The 17951-nt window shown below is 44.4% G+C and overlaps 1 protein-coding gene across 1 annotated transcript in view; it reads right to left on the reverse strand.

Annotated features, from left to right (window-relative positions):
* cracr2aa (calcium release activated channel regulator 2Aa) overlaps nucleotides 1-17951 on the reverse strand; it is a 106304-nt gene that overhangs the window by 12811 nt on the left and 75542 nt on the right. The window contains exons 13-14 of the mRNA XM_078567715.1: nucleotides 9496-9628; nucleotides 1322-1403 (exon numbers count right to left, since the gene is read on the reverse strand). Coding sequence (XP_078423841.1) covers nucleotides 1322-1403; nucleotides 9496-9628 — 215 coding nt within the window. The remainder of the gene's footprint in view (nucleotides 1-1321; nucleotides 1404-9495; nucleotides 9629-17951) is intronic.

The following is a 17951-nucleotide window of genomic DNA, read 5'->3' on the forward strand; positions in this document are numbered from 1 at the left end:
GAGAGATTCCTGGTCAACCATGTGAAGGTGAGAGATTGGAGTCTCTACCATCACTGCAGCCTGCAGAAGGCAACAGAAAACCACTACGGTACTTCGCCAAGCATAATCATGGACCAACACAGAAGTCCATGGTTGCCAACGTTCTTTCAGGTCATGGTACTTTAAGAGAGAGAGGGGGATGGGGCAAGATACAAATCTGCAAGACCCAGAAACACATTGACAAGGCCCAGAGATGTGCCTGAAAGATCAATAGCTCTATTCTCACAGTAAGAACAGGGAAATAATACGTAATTTAAAGATTGTAGATATTGGATTATAATGGAATTTCTGGTGGTCTGTTTCTGTGCTGTGGCACTGATTACAGAAGGATACTGGTTATCGTCCTGGCTTGGTGATTCAGAGGTTGGGAGTTCAAATCCTATTATGGCTGGTTCCACAACTCATTTCAATAAATCTGATTGGCACTGCAAAAATGACCACTTAATCCCAACTCGTCCAAGGAAGGAAACCTACCATCCTTCCTGCCTGCCCTACACGTCACTCCAGTCTACACTCTGCTTAACTCTCTGAAATTACCAAGCAAGTTACTCAGCAGCATTGGAAGAGATCTTACCACCTTCCAAGGGATGGACAATAAGTTCAGCTATTCCAAGAATCATATTCTGATCAAACATTGTTTAACAAGCTATTCTGCAGACTAGAATAGAATAGTACTAACTTGCTGAATCAGAATGTTAGAGTCACCATAAAGGAAGGCTTGCATTTATATAGCACCTTTCACAACTTCAGGAACTTCCAAGCTGCTCTACACTCTATTAACGACTTTCTAAGTGGAGTCACTGTTGCAATGCAGAAGCTAATTTGTGCACAGCAAGCTCCCACAAAGAGCAACGTGATAATGACGAGGTCACCTGTTTTTTTTTGCCATGCTGAGGGACACCAGGGTCACCTCCCCTGCTCTTCTTCAAAATAATGCAATGGGATCTTTCACATTCACCCAAGAGGGCGGACAGGGTTTCGGTTTAACATCTCATTTCAAAGATGGCATCTCAGACAGTACAACCTTCCCTCAGTACTGCATTGGAGTGTCAGTCTAGAATTTTGTGTTCAAACCCTGGACGTGAACCCATGACCTTTCAACTCATGATGAGGGTGTAAGCCACAGAGCCGCAGCTGAGAACGTAAATGACAACGTACCGAACTGGGTGTAGCGGATGATCATTCTAAGCATCTTATTCTAACCTAAAGCAGGCAAACCTCACATGTCTCCCTTATAAGTGCCCACAATAAGAGTAATCCCCCCCCTGCCCCATTAACTCACCGTTCCTGTCCCGCAGTGTCCCAGAGTTGCAAAGCCAGCAGGCAATTGTCTACATTTACTGTTTTCACATGATAGTCTATACCTGGAAATACAAACTGTTTTAATATAGAAGCATTTATAAATTACAAGCTGTAAAATTAATTTACTAGTTAGAAGAAATTTTCCCTTAAAAATGTCAACGCGACCTTTGTTTTCAAGCTTACCTACAGGAATTGGTTGAGGCAGAAAGCGTTTGATTTTTTCCCTGTAACTGATCCAGATGCCTGAGAAAATAGAATTCCAAACCTCCGATTCGGCCTACACCTGACTCCGGTCCTAGCTGCAGTCTGGCCTACACCTGACCCCACGGAATGCAGCTGACTAACTGGGTAAAGACTCGGAGTTTAGTGACAGGGGATTTTTAAGTGTTAATTTTGTTCTTAAGTTTTGCTCTTAAAATCTAGTCTGTAATTGGCAGTAACTGGAAAGTACTGTGTAAACAGGCTAAGTTCTTGCTTTCTTGCAGTTTAGACAGGGTAAACTCACTCTCCGCTGTAGGAGCTGTGTAGTGAATTAGCTAACTGGTTGAATCTGGTTATTGTAGCCCCTGTTCAGCTCACTATAAATTCAGGGTTATTTAGTGCAGCTTTGGCAAATGGAATGCAGCCTTGGGGCAAAATGTTTAGCTCGGCGAGTGGGCATGTGCCCGGCTCGACTCAGCATAAAATGACGCGCGATGACGTCAGGCGAGTATCCCGATGGTGATACTTCAGTCGGTGGGCGCACACCGGAGTGGGCGGCGTGCCCGCTGACAATTAAAAGGCGGGCAAGCAAAAAGGCCAAGTGGCCTTTGCACTTTTTAGGAAACCTCATCCACGGGCGGTACGAGGTTTCCAACATCAAATAAAAATAAAATAAAAATTCTAAAACTTAATTAATAGCACGTCCCTGCTCATGTGCCAGAGTCACATAAGGGGACATGTTTCATTACATTTTTATTTACTTTATTTTTTTTTTATATATATACCTCTTAATCTCCCTGAGGCAACTCCTTGCCTCAGGGAGATTATGAAGCATGCGCGCTCACACACATGCGCAAAGTTTGCCCTCGCCCCACTTGAACTTCCCCCCCCCCCCCACACACAGACAGCGCTGAGCGTTGCCGCTCACGTTTCATGTTGGGCAGGCCTTAGTTGGCCCACCAGCGTGAAATCGCCTTCCGGCCCCTATCGTGGGCGGCAGTCAGCTTCCCGACTGCCCCCACCCAGCCCCACATGGGTGAAACTCTGCCCTTGGAGTTTGGTGAGAGTGGGCTTTGGTGAAGGGGGAGGAAGAGTTGTTCGTTTTCTCTTTCAATCCGTCTCTGCCCATAGAAATTGGTTCTTGCTCTGCTGCAGGGAAAGGAGCTAGCTGTTTGGTGAGTACCGGGTAAGTGGGTAAGTTCTATTTCATCCCTAAGGTTTAAAATAGTACACAATTTGGCGGTAAAGTTAAAAAAGGAAGAAGCATAAATAGTGATTAATATAATTGAGTAATTATTTAAAACACATTAAGGATGGCAGGACAGGTGATGTCTCAAGGCTGCAGCATATGGGAGCTCCCGGATAACATTGTGACCCAGGGCAAACACATCTGCAGTAAGTGTTTGCGGCTCGAGGAACAGCTGCTCAGAGTCATTGAGCTAGAGGCTGAGCTGCAGACACTGCAACACATCAGGGAGGGAGAAAGTTACCTGGATGCTTCATAACAGGAGGCAGTCACACCACTTAGGATAGGGTCTTCTGATTTGGTCAGTGGCCAAGGACAGGTGGGTGTGACTGTCCTAAAAGGACCCAGGGGACAGGAGTGCAGGGGTGTGAACCTCTGCAATTGTCCAATAGATTTGAGGTTCTCTCAGCTTGTTTGGATGAGAGTGGGGGCTGCAGGGTGGACGAGCAAACTGACAATGGCACCGTGGTACAGGAATCCATCCAAGTCGGGAGAGCAAAAAGGAATGTAGTGGTAGTAGGAGACAGTGTAGTGAGGGGGATTGACACTGTTCTCCGTAGCAAAGAGTGAGAGTCCAGATGGCTTTGTTGCCTGCCCGGTGTCAGGGTTTGGGACACCTGCTCAGGGCTGGAGAGGAACTTGCAGTGGGAGGGGGAGGATCCAGTGGTTATGGTCCATGTAGGTACTAACCACATAGGCAGGATGAGGAAGGAGGCTCTGCATAGTCAGTATGAGGAGCTAAGCACGAAATTAAGAAGCAGAACCTCAAAAAGGTAATAATTTCTGGATTATTACCTGAGCCACATGCAAATTGGCATAGGACAAATAAGGTTAAAGAAATTAACGTGGCTCAGAGACTGGTGTGGGAGAAATGGGTTCCAGTTTGTGGGGCACTGGCACCAGTATTGGGGAAAGTGGGATCGGTACCATTGGGACAGTCTACACCTGAACCGTGGTGGGACTGGTGTCCTCGCGAGCCACCTAACTAGGGAAGTAGAGAGGGTTTTAAACTGAATAGTTGGGGCAAGAGATCAAATTTGGGAAGATGTGGTTAACCAAAGAATAGAGGCAAGGCAAGAGAGACAAGTATTAATATGGGAAATGATAAACAGACTGTGACAGGAAAGGACAGAGAGTACAAATCTAAGAGTAAATCAAAAGATAAGGCTAGATGCTACAAAAATAATAAAAGGGCAAAACTAAAGGCTCTGTATCTAAACACATGTAGCATTCAAAATAAAACAGATGAACTGATAGCGTAAATAGAAATAAATAAGTACAACCTGATAGCCATTACAGAAACATGGCTACAGGATGACATAGATTGGGACCTGTATATTGAAGGGTGTGTGACATTTAGGAAGGACAGGAAGTTAGGAAAAGGTGGAGGGGTTGCTCTGCTAATTAATGATGGTATTAGCATATTAGAGAGGGATGACCTAAGTTCAGGAAACCAAGATGTAGAAGCGGTTTGGGTTGAGATGAGGAATGATAAAGGCAAGAAGTCACTTGTGTGAGTGGTGTACAGGCCCCCTAATTGTAACTACATGGTAGGACAGGTTATAAAAGAAGAGATAATGGGAGCTTGCCAGAAAGATACAGCAATAATCATGGGGGATTTTAATCTACATATAGACTGGAAAAACCAGATGGGCAAAGGTAGCATAGATGAGGAGTTCATAGAATGTTTTCAGGATAGTTTCTTAGAACAGCACGTTCTGGAACCAACCAGAGAGCAGTCTATACTAGACCTGGTATTGAGTAACGAGATAGGATTAACTGATAATCTCATTGTGAAAACACCTTTAGGTAGCAGTGATCATAATATGATTGAAGTTTACATTCATTCTGAGGGAGAAATTAGTGCGTCCAAGACAAATATTTTAAACTTAAATGAGGGCATGAAAGCAGAGCTCGCTAAAGTGACTGGCAAATGAGGTTAAGGGATATGTCAATAGAAGTTCAGTGGCAGACATTTAAAGGGATATCTCAGAATACACAGTATATATACATTCCAATGAGAAAGAAAAATTCCAAGGGGAGGACTCACCATCCGTGATTAACTAAAAAAGTTAAAGACAGTATCAAACTTAAAGAAAAAGCATATAATATATTACGCAAAGACGGGTGATAGGTCAGAAAATTGGAAAGGATATAAAGAACAGCAAAGAATGACAAAGAGATTAATAAGGATGGAAAAATTAGAGTATGAGAGAAAGCTAGCTAGTAACACAAAGACAATAGTGAGAGTTTCTATGGATATTTAAATAAGAAAAGAGTTAACAAAGTGAGCAATTTTCCTATAGGGAGTGCTTCTGGGGAATTGATAATGGAAAGTAGGAAGATGGCGGATAAATTAAACAGGTATTTTGCTTCGGTCTTCACTATAGACAACACAAGTAACATTCCAGAAATAGCTGTAAATCAGGAAATGGAAGGGAGGGGGGAAGTTGGGAAAATTACAATCACCAGGGAAGTGGTATTGCACAAATTGTTGGGGCTGCGAGCTGACAGGTCCACATGGACTTCACCCTAAGGTCTTGAAAGAAGTGGCTAGTTAGATAGTTGATGCACTGGCTTTAATTTTCCAAAATTGCCTAGATTCAGGGAAGGTGCCATTAGATTGGAAAATAGCAAATATAACTCCTTTATTTCAAAAAGGGAAACAGAAAGCAAGGAATTATAGCCCAGTTAGCCTAACAGCTGCCATAGGGAAAATGTTAGAAGCTATTATTAAAGATGTTATAGCAGGACACTTAGAAAAATTCAAGGCAATCAGGCAGAGTCAACATGGTTTTGGTCAAAGGGAAAGCATGTTTAACCAATTTATTGGAGTTCAATCACATGTGCTATGGATAAAGGAGAACTGGTGGAGGTACTGTACTTAGATTTCCAGAAGGTATTTGATAAAGTGCCACATCAAAGATTATTGCAGAAAATAAAACCTCATGGTGTCGTGGGTAACATATTGGTGCAAATAGAAGATTGGCTGGCTAACAGGAAGCAGAGAGTTGGCATAAATGGGTCTTTATCTGGTTGGCAGGATATGTGACGAGTGGTGTGCCACAGGGATCAATGCTGGGGCCTCAACTTTTTACTATCTATATAAATGATTTGGATGAAGGGACTGAAGGAATGGTTGGTAAATTTGCTGATGATACAAAGATAGGTAGGAAAGTAAATTGTGAAGAGGACATAAGGAGGCCGCAGAGTGACATAGATAGATTAAGTGAGTGGGCAAAGATCTGGCAAATGGAGTATAATGTGGGCAAATGTGAAATTATTCATTTTGACAGGAAGAATAAAAAAGCTTATTATCTAAATGGTGAGAGATTGAGGAGCTCTGAGATTCAGAGGGATCTGGGTGTCCTAGTGCATGAATTACAAAAGGTTCATATGCAGGTACTAAGGTAATTACCTAGTAGGTAATTAGGAAAGCTAATAGAATGTTATCATTTATTGTGAGGGAAAGTGATTACAAAAGGAGGGAGGTTATGCTTCAGTTGTACAGGGCATTGGTGAGAGCACATCTGGAGTATTGTGTACAGTACTGGTCTCCTTATTTAAAGAAAGATGTAAATGTGTTAGAAGCAGTTTGGAGATGGTTTACTAGACTGATACCAGGAATGGGCAGGTTGTTTTAGGAGGAAAGGCTGGGACAGCTTAGGCTTGTATCCACTAGAATTTGGAAGAGTAAGAGGTGAGTTAATTGAAACCTTTAAGATCCTGAGGGGCCTTGACAGGGTGGATGTGGAGAGGATATTTCTTCTTGTGGGAGAATCTAGAACTAGGGGTTACTATTTAAAAATAGGGGGTCGCTCATTTTAGACAGAGATGAAGAGAAATTTCTTCTCTCAGAGGGTCGTGAGTCTTTGGAACACTCTTCCTCAAAAGGAGGTGGAAGCAGAGTCTTTGAAGATTTTTAAGGCAGAGGTACATATATTCTTGATTAATAAGGGGGTGAAAGATTATTAGGGATAGGCAGGAATGTGGGGTTGAGGTTACATTCAGATCAGCCATGATCTTATTGAATGGCGGAATAGGCTCGAGGGGCTGAGTGGCCTACTCCTGCTCCTAGTTCATATGTTCCAATCCTACCTGCAGTTTGGCCTATGCCTGACTCCAGTCCCACCTGCAGTTTGACCTACACTTGACTCCAATCCTACCTGCAGTCTGACTCCAGTTCTACCTGCAGCCTACACCTAATTCCAATCGCAGAATATGTGGTTGATCTTAATGACCCCAAGAAGTGATGCAACGAGGTAGGCAGTGAACAATTCCTGCTAACCCAACCTGCTAAGTCCTCCCATTAATACCCAAGACCTTGTGTCCAGGCTGGAATGACACTACAAAGTCTTACTGTTCTCACACTCTCATTAATTAATAGTCATCATCATCCCTGGACATTAGAAAGGTCTGTGCAGTTGAAGGGGGGTTGAATAGAATTGGCAGTTCTGCAATTAACTGAATCACCAAGACTTCTAAATCCCACTCGAGGCCCTTAGCAACACTGGGCACCAGAAACACTCAGGTGTTGCTAGGGTGCAATAGTCAGGAAACACATCATGAGAGAGATTTCCTCCATTTGCCTATCAAATGGGCAGATATATTACACATCTAGTGGAAAGGGGGTGGGTAGAGGGTACCCCAGTCCTGGCACAGCACCTGCCCATTCCAAACCCCGCCTCATCCATCATAAACCCCACCTCATCCATCACAAACTCTGCCCATTCCAAACCCCGACTCATCCATCATAAACCCCGCCCATTCCAAACCCCACCTCATCCACCACAAACCCCACCCATTCCAAACCCCGCCTCATCCATCACAAACCCCACCCATTCCAAACCCCACCTCATCCATCACAAACCCCGCCCATTCCAAACCCCGACTCATCCATCATAAACCCCGCCCATTCCAAACCCCACCTCATCCACCACAAACCCCACCCATTCCAAACCCCGCCTCATCCATCACAAACCCCACCCATTCCAAACCCCGCCACATCCACCACAAACCCCGCCCATTCCAAACCCCGCCTCATCCATCACAAACCCCACCCATTCTAAACTCCGCCTCATCCACCACAAACCCCACCCATTCCAAACCCCGCCTCATCCACCACAAACCCCGCCCATTCCAAACCCCGCCACATCCACCACAAACCCCGCCCATTCCAAACCCCGCCTCATCCATCACAAGCCCCGCCCATTCCAAACCCCGCCTCATCCACCACAAACCCCACCCATTCCAAACTCTACCTCATCCATCACAAACCCCACCCCATCCATCACAAACTCTGCCCATTCCAAACCCCGCCTCATCCACCACAAACCCCACCCATTCCAAACTCCACCTCATCCATCACAAACCCCACCCCATCCATCACAAACCCCGCCCATTCCAAACCCCACCTCATCCATCACAAACCCCACCCATTCCAAACTCCACCTCATCCAGCACAAGCCCCGCCCCCTCCATCACAAGCCCCACCCCCTCCATCACAAGCCCCGCCCATTTCAAGCCCCCACCCCATTCACACAAATCCCATCTCGTCTACCCCAAACCCCACCATCGCAAGACACAGATTTGTGCTATCACTGGCCAGAATTCAAAAACTATATATTTCACAGGGTTGAAGATTAGGAAAATGGTATAGTATCAACTAGTTATTTTTTCTTAGGATTCATGGGACATGAGTGTCACTGGCAAGGCTAGCATTTGTTGCCCATCCCTAATTACCCTTGAACTGAGTGGCTTGCTCAGCCACTTCAGAGGGCAGTTAAGAGTCAACCACGTCCCTGTGGACCTGGAGCCCTGTGCTGGCCAGACCAGGTATGGTTGGCAGATTTCCTTCCCTAAAGGACATTAGTGAACAAGATGGTCTTTTACGACAATCGATTATAGTTGGCATGGTCACCATTACTGAATAAACTAGCTTTCAATTCCGGATAAATTAATTGAATTTATTCATTATTTGAATTTAAAATTCAATTCAGCTACCATGGTGGGATTTGAACCCATGTTCACCAGAACATTATCGTAGATTCTGGGTTACTACCCCAGTCACATTACCACTGCACTGCCCTGCCATGCCATCAGCTGTCTTGAAATAACCTCCACATGACAGACTTCGGTGGGGCAGGGAGGGGGGGAGGGCTGGCAGCAATTCAGGCAGGCTTCATTGAGGCTCTCCTGCCTCCCTGGCCACACCCTAGTTGCCGTGTAGAGGGGCTCCCCTTCCACGATGGTGGCCAGGCTGGTGTGGCAATTTTTTAACTGAAATGTTTTTAAAGTTGCTGAGAGAGCACCTCAAGGTGGTGGGCTGCAGCTGCTTCCAAGCTGGGAGGCCTCTTATTGGTCTTCCAGCTTCAAGAGCCCACCCTTCATCTTTAATTGGACAGTAAGCCCCGTCCTCTGGCCATTAATTGGCCCATTCAGGGAAAATCACTTCTGGCTGACTGTTCCTCGCACAGAGAGGGTTTGGGGCCCCTTTTTGACCCCGGCGTCAATGTCTCAACAAAACCCATAACCCTGCTTGTAGTTTCAGAACTTTCCAATTCTCTTAACTCTCTAGGACTTGAGCCCAATGTTCGAAGATGAAGAACAGCCCACCTGGTAGGGATATTAGCTCCATAAAGTTAGTTGTAATTAAATAAATCTATATCACGTGACAAGTGACAAAAAACTGACATCAGCTCACCTACCGACGGTAGCGCACATTCCAGGGCGAAAGCTATCGCCGCAAAATCGTCTTAAAACAGAGCTCTTCCCCACACTGGAATTCCCGACAAAAATGATTTTGAATAAACGGTCAGGGCTGACGCATGATTCCCTGTCCTGCAAAGAATATCATTTATTTTATTTCAAATACTTAAAAAAAATAACATAAGCATGTTTATTTATATGAAACATTGGTCAGGGCACAGTTAGAAACTGGGTGTAGGCTTGAGTCTTTGTTATAGAAAGGCAATTAAATCCCAATGACAACAGGTATTGTAGATTCACTTGTAGATCATCAATTTAACTTTATCATTTAGACAGCGAGGAGAGAGATTCAGATAAAGCTCATTACACAAGAGGGTTATCAGAACCTGGGATATGTTTATTTATTTGACCATATTTCAACAGAAAAGATTTATAACTAAAGATTACTTCTAATTCTTTTTAAGAAAAATAAATTCCTACAGGTTTTTTAAAAAATCCACCTATATAAAAGTTGGTTATGTTATTCGGAAGGAGACGGTGGTGTAGCATAATGGTATTGTCACTAAATTAGTAATCCAGAGGCCCAGACTAATGCTCTGGGTGACATGGGTTCAATTCCCACCATGGTAGCTGGAGGAGTTTAAATTCAATCTGGACTATAATGGTAATTATGAAATTGTCATTGATTGTTGTAAATACCCATCTGGAACACTAATGTCCTTTGGGCAGGAGATCTACCCACATCCCATGAAAGAACAAAAAAAACTTAAACGTTGTTTTTGCCAGAACCTAAACAAAAAAACTTTTCCAAATAACTGAAGGACATTGCTTTCCACAGATAAGAAATCTACAGAGATAAACGTTTGAAGTTGAAGAAAAGGAGTTGCATTTAACAGCACCTTTCATGCCCTCAGATGGCCCTCAAAGCGCTTTCAACCAATGAACTGCATCGCAATCAGGTTTTGTGAAACAGCAAGCATTGAGTTCCTTCACTCAGGTAGAGAGGTTAGACATATTGGATGACAGTTAGAATTCAGTTAAGACGGACTGTCCACTTATGTGGGGCAGCATGGAGAGTTCTTTATTCTGTATTATTACAAGACGACATGTTATACTGGTTGAAATAAATAAACCGGCCCATAAAGGCTGCTCCAAAATGGGCCAGTGTAATGGTTCATATCAAGCGTTATCTCACCAGGTATCTGTTCAGAATTGTTGATGTGTGAAAGACATGTCTAGCTGCCTCATAGGAACAGGAGACCATTTGGTCCCTTGAGCCTGTTTCAACATTAGAGATCTTGGCTGACCTGTGACCTAATCCCATCCACCCATATCCCTTAACACCCTTGGTTAACAAAAAATCTATCAATCTCAGTTTTAAAATTAAGAATTGAGGTGACATCAACTGTCAGGTGTGGAGCGCACGAGGGACCTGTGTTTGCTGCAGACCCAATCTGGAAGGATAATTGGGATCAACCCCGTTTCATTTTATAAAAGTTTAATAGAATAAACGTTTGAAGAAAAGGAAGATCAGGATAGTTGGATTAGTCTGCATTGCCCTAGGAAAGAGTCAGGACAGACATGATAGGTCAAATAGCCTCCTCCTATGCTGTAAACATCTGCTGTTTTAACAAAGTAACAAGTAATCAGAGTCAAGTGACACAATTTTGCTCTACAATTTGCTGAGGATGGCTAATTAAACAAGGAATGTTAATTAATGTCAAGGTTACTGGCTGAACTATGTAGGGAGGCAATGGGGTTAAGGAGAGAGGTAAAGACTGTCAGGGGAGCAGTAAGTGAAGAGGCGAGCCAGGCAGAGGTAAGAAGCCAGGCTAGAGAGAGAATTTTATACAAGAATGATATGACGACGGAGACTGTGGGCCTTCTTGAGCCATTGCAGTTCTGGTGACAATGGTGTTTTTTCGTCATTCACGGGATGTGGGTTTCGCTGGCTGGGCCAGCATTTGTTGCCCATCCCTAACTGCCCTTGAGAAGGTGGTGATGAGCCGCCTTCTTGAACCGCTGCAGTCCAGGTGGTGTAGGTACACCCACAGTGCTGTTAGGGAGGGAGTTCCAGGATTTTGACCCAGCGACAGTGAAGGAACGGCGATATATTTCCAAGTCAGATAGTGAGTGACTTGAAGGGCAGCCTCATGGAAGATGTAGCCAGTGCAGTAAGATGCACTCCAATAAAGCTCATGTCTTACATACCTCTGCAAACTTATACATTCTGTATTAGTCAGAACAATCCCGAGAACATTACAGCCAAAACCTGGAAAAAAGTGATGCGACATCATGTACGCAGAGCCAGTCAAGTGGTTTTAGGATTTAAAAGTGATGTCAGTAAGTTGGAACTTGTCCGATTCTTCTACCGGAGAGCAGTGGCTGAACATTTGTACAAACACTGTATGGTAGCATCATGGCTATGCTATTTGGCTATGGTAGCATCATGGCTATGCTATTTGGCTATGGTAGCATCATGGCTATGCTATTTGGCTATGGTAGCATCATGGCTATGCTATTTGGCTATGGTAGCATCATGGCTATGGACTAGTAATCCAGGGACGAGGATCATTGACCTAGAGATATGGGTTCAAATGGCTGCTGAGGAATTTAAATTCAGTCCATAAATAAATCTGAAGTAAAAAGCTGGTGACCATGTAACTACCAGTAAGAATCCTGCTAGTTCGCTGATGCCCTTTAGGGAGGGAAACCAGCTGCCGTCATCTGGTCTAACTTATACATGACTCCAGATGCACAGCAGTGGGGTCTGCTTTCCAATGGGGAATTCAGAAGAGAACAGAAGAGGCTGAGGGGTGACTTAATTGAGGTGTACAAAATGATGAGGGGCCTTGATAGGGTAGACAGGAAAGACTTGTTTCCCCTGGCTGAGGGGTCAATTACCAGGGGGCATAGATTTAAGGTGATTGGTAGAAGGATAAGAGGGGACATGAGGAAAAACTTTTTCACCCAGAGGGTGGTGGGCACCTGGAATCCACTGCCTGAATTTGTGGTTGAGGCTGAAATGTTCAACTCATTTAAAAGATACCTGGATCTGCATCTGGAGTGCTACAACCTCCAAGGCTACTGACCAGGTGCTGGAAAGTGGGATTAAAATAAGCAGCTAGTTTCTTTCTTCTCATTTTTGGCCGGCGCAGATACGATGGGCTGAATGGCCTCTTTCTATACTGTAACTTTTCAATGGAAGAAACTTTTTCACCCATTGTAGTGATTATGGCTTTATTTAGTGTGTAATATACCTTTAAGAATAATGCTTGTTAAGGAAGATCACATGATCTTTAGTACCCAAGAGGAGAGTAGCAAGGGCTACCTCAGTAGTTAGTTGTGTGGAGATGGATTTTGCGTTCAAAGCACACATTTAGTTGCTGCTGAGTATCTTGTAAACAATCCACCCAAGAAGTGTCTGCTGATCAACTCTAACAGTAGTACCAACTTGGCCACCACTCAGAACAAACTGGCGATGAGGACAAAACAAATTTAAGGGAAGAAATCAAGTGAAAAGAAATTGGCACTGTACCTCACGCCCAGTGATTGTAAATAGAAAGCTCCATTAGATTAAAGAAGATACCCTTTCTCAATTCAGAAAGATTGATCCTTTTGATCCAGCCAAGTACGATTGGTCTGATTACATTGAATGCCTCACATTCTTTTTCAAGCAAACGAGATTACAGGGGAAGAGAAGAGGCGAGCAATCCTCTTAAGTACATGTGAGAATAAGTCCTTCAGCTTGATTTGAGTTTGACAGCACCCAGTGCCCCAGATTCAAAAGGTTTTGATGAATTGGTAGACCTGGTGAAGGGTCATTATCAACCAAAACCCTCAGTAACGATGCAAAGGTTCATGTTTGATTCGAAAAATAGAGCCCTGAGTGAGACAGTTGCATGCTACGTGGCAAATTTGAAGCAGTTAGTGGAACATTGAGAGTTTGGTACATCGGTAAACGACATGCTCAGAGATTGTTTATTGTGTGGTGTGAATGAAGACACTATTCAGAAGAGATTATTGTCCAAAGTGAATTTGGATTTCAAGAAGGTGCTAGAGATAGCGCTGGCCATAGAAAGTGCAGTGAGATTCAAAAACCATATAGGGTATGCAAAATGGCGCTGTCCTGCACATCGAGCAGGACACCTCAGCCAGAAAGCGCGTGAAAATGCAAGACTCTGCTGAGAAGCGGGAAACAGCCCCCGCGAGACAAAGAATGAGAAAAAGTAACTTAGCAGCAAACTCAAATAATAATTTCAATAGAGGTGGAAGCAACCAGTCTTTTAATGATTGGCAGTTTTAAAAAATTGAATGCTATTATTGTCACAGAAATGGACATATGATGAGACAGTGCAAGGAAAGATTCAAGCAGGCTTGTAAACAAAAGAAGAAACCCAATGGCATCTACAATGTAGAAGAGCCTGAAACAACAAATTCAGACATTTACACGTTGTTTAACCTGAAAGTTGGAAAGACAGAACCAATATTTGTTAGAGTGAAAGTAAATGGCAAACCTGTTAGAATGGAAGTGGACGTGGGAGCTTCCACTACAGTAATTAGGGAACATACCTTCAGATATCTGAATAATGGGGAACATCAATTAAGTTTAGAAGAAACAGCTGCCAAACTAAAGACATACAGGGGGGAAAACATTCAAGTAAAAGGCATAAGCAGAGTAATTGTCCATTATGGAAGCCAATCGGCCAAGCTACCCGTGTTAGTATTGAGAGGCAGAAGACCAAGCCTTCCAGAATGAAATTGGCTAAGGGAAATCAACCTTGATTGGTCATTGGGGTTCCAAAGGGAAGCTGGAAGCATTCCTGCTTTGAAAAAGGAGTGTGTAAGGACTCAACAACCTTAAGAAATGCAGGCTGCCTTAAGCCAAAACCTGGAAGAACAGCAGAGGGAACTCGAAGGAACCCCGCTTGATGGGAGGGTTCAAGATGAGGTGAACAACCTTCGAAGAGAAAAAGAAAACCTGTTGAAAGACCTTCACACTCTGCAGGATTCCCTCAGGTCAAAGTTTGTACCTCTGGAAAAGTGTGAAAAGAAACAGAAAGAATTCAGCACTTCTCTGAACAGACTGAAGAACGAGTTGGCAGAGAAGACACAACAATGTTCAATTTTCCAGGAGGCAGCAAACAGATACAAAAAAGAAACGGAGGAGCTGAAGGACCAGCTAAATGAAGCCAAAGAGGTTTTGGAAGCACAAGTCACAGAATTTTCTAAGAAGCAGACAGATGATGGAATTTTGGGAGACTCAACCACTGAGCTCAGACAAGCTGAGAGAAGTCTGGCCAATAGTGAAGTCAAAAAGGCCGGGATTAAAGTCTGCACTAGAAAGAAGGCAGCTCATAGAAAGAAGATACAGAAATACTAATAGGACTTTAATACTGACAGCGTACGAATACGCTTTTGTACATAGGCCTGGCAATCAAATTGCAGATGCGATGCCCTTAGTCGTTTGCCTTTACAAGAAAATGATGCGGAAGTCCCAGTCCCATAGGAACTTGTTTTGTCAAATTTTTTAGATTCCTCGCTGGATGTGCTCAACAGATCAGAGACTGGACAAGTCGGAGCCCAGTCCTGTCTCAAGTGCGAGAACAAGTGCTTCGTGGTTGGTCACAAGAGCCCGTATCTGACAAAATGAAACCATACTTCAACAGAAGATATGAAACAAACAGCCATTTTATTGGGGGGAGCACGAGTGATAGTTCCTCCAAAAGGAAGGGAGCCACTTTTAATTGAACTACACAGTGCCCATTCAGGAATATCCCGAATGAAGATCATAGCACGCAGCTACCTATGGTCGCCTGGGATTGATGGCGAAATAGAGAGTTGAGTGAAGAATTGTGTGCAATGCCAGCAGCTGCAAAAGTTACCATTGACAGCTCCGTTACACCCTTGGGAGTGACCAGGTAGACCCTGGGTACGGTTACACATTGACTATGTGAGAACTTTTTTGGGAACTACGTTCCTGCACATTGTCAATGCCCATTCAAAATGGATGGACACATATGAAGTGAAGTCACCAATGTCGACAACTACAATTGAGAAGCTACGTCAAAGTTTTGCCATTCACGGACTACCAGGAGTAGTGGTTTCTGATAATGGCACATCATTCACGAGGGCTGAGTTTCACCAGTTTATCAGCCTCAATGGTGTCACTCATGTGAAAACTGCACTGTACCACCCTTCTTCAAATGTAATTGGCTGAAAAGGCAGTTCAAACGTTCAAGGCAGGCATGAAAAAACCAACTGGAGGTTCTTTAGCAACCAAGCTAGCACGTTTTATTTTCCATTATAGGACCACCCCTCACATAACAACAGGCGTCACACCTGCGGAGTTACTGTTGAAACACCATCTCATGACGAGATTGAGCTTAATAATGCTGAATTTAGAGGGGGAGGTGGAAAGGAGTCAGGGAAGCCAGAAAACTGGACACGACTGGCATAGTTGTGAGCGGGAAATTTCCGTGGGAGAGCCGGTATACGTGAAAAACTTCAGAGAGGGATCAAAGTGGTTACCGGGTGAAATAAGTGCAGTGACTGGACTTCTGTCTTACCACGTGGAGTTGGAAGTCATACAGAGACCTGTGGACCATTTAAGGAAGAGAGAAAGAGATCACCAAAAATTGATTCCACCAGTGTTCATGACCGAGTCAACTTTTCCTGTTGAAAGAACTCAGTCCAGAGCTGACATGTCTGATGTTCCTGTAATAAGCGTCTGCTGATCAACTCTATCAATAGCACCAACTCAGCCACCACTCACAACACCTATAGAGTGGTAAGAATGTGGAACTCGGTACCACAGGGATTGTTGAAGAGAATAGTATCGATGCATTGAAGGGGAACTAGACAAGCACATGAGGGAGAAGGGAATAGAGGGTTACCATGATTTAAATGAGAAAAGATGGGAGGAGGCTCAAGTGGAGCTGAAACACCAGCATGGACTGGGTGGGCCAAATGGCCTGTTTCAGTGCCATATATACGGTGTAATCCAACGTAAACATTGTGATCCGGTTAATGACAGCAGAAGATATTGCAAATCAATCTACAGTGAGGATCTAATCTCCGTTAAAGAAAGGTAAAAGTATCGAGAGCAGTTGAACTCGGTGAGTTTGCTGAGCTCATCGTCACTGCCCTGTTAATGCAGAAAGTTAAATACAGGACACGGAGCAGGATCTAGATTAGAAAGTCAACAAAGCAGCGTGAGAAAAGCAGAGAGAGGGGTGGAGAGAAAACAAGAGAAAACCAAAGCCACAAATCTACAAGGAACAGGAATTGATCAATTAGAGTGGAAGGTGGCAACACGGAGAATTCAGTTGCAGAACACCAGGAAATGTTGGATTGTGAAAATTCTACTATAGGGTCTTAATCTGGAACAGAATTTTTAAAAATCACAAAAGCGCACGAGAAATTCATGAATATTCAATACATCAGTTTAACTACACGTGTAGTTACACACCAGGCAGATTCAGCCCAGATTTACACTAAGTTTTACCCGCTGGCCACGACGGTGGGTTTTCACGCTGTATCGTCCCAATCCCACCACATTATTCATGCATTCCCAGGAAACACGCCGTTTCCATGGCAGACGGGCTCTCATTCGCCCGCCCACCATCACCTCGCTGCTTCATCACGCCAGGCGCCATATTTAAAGTCCAGCCACGTGCACACCTCTCAGTGCTTCCAGCCCAGGACTGCTGCAGAGAAGACATCCACAAAAGACAAGACTGCAGCCCCCAGGCGACACGTCACTGCGATGCCTTTTGGGTGCCGCGAAGGCCCGCCACAATGTCCTCTACCCCTGCTCTGGCCAAGGATGGGCAGCAGCATTACCAACCAAGCTTGGGCAGCGGTGGCCAATGCCAATGCCCAGCAAAAGAGGACAGCCACCCAGTGCTGCTACAGGGTGAATAGTCTCATCCATTCCACCAGGGTAACACTCTCTTCTCATCATTCTCAACTCACACACACACACAAACCCATCACACACCCACAGGGATCTCACACCTCAAGGGACAACACCACTAACTCTCACACACACCCTCATATCTCCATCAGGCTCATATCCTCTGGAGCTCACATCTTCATTCCTGTCCATGGCTCTTCTCACTACACAAACATTCCACTCAGTGCCATGTGTCCTGTTCACACTCTCTCCATCTCTTTTCATGCAGGAGAAGCCTGCTCACATCACCAGGGAGAGGTCCCAGACCGGGGGGTGGAGTGGCCCACATTAGGCCCCTCACTCACTTAGAGGAGCTGCCATCGCGCTGACTGGTGAGGGTGTGGGCCGTGCCTGCGGTGATGGTGAGGTCGGTGGTGAACACCCTCATGAGGATCCTGCACCACATCATCCCTCTCAACGCAAATGTGAGTGCCTCTCTCTCCTGCTTTTGACTCTGCTGCCCTGCACTAATTATCTCTACTTTGGTTCACAGGGAGC

This window comes from Cetorhinus maximus, chromosome 22, assembly GCF_964194155.1.
Source record: "Cetorhinus maximus chromosome 22, sCetMax3.hap1.1, whole genome shotgun sequence".
Taxonomy (NCBI): Eukaryota; Metazoa; Chordata; class Chondrichthyes; order Lamniformes; family Cetorhinidae; genus Cetorhinus; species Cetorhinus maximus.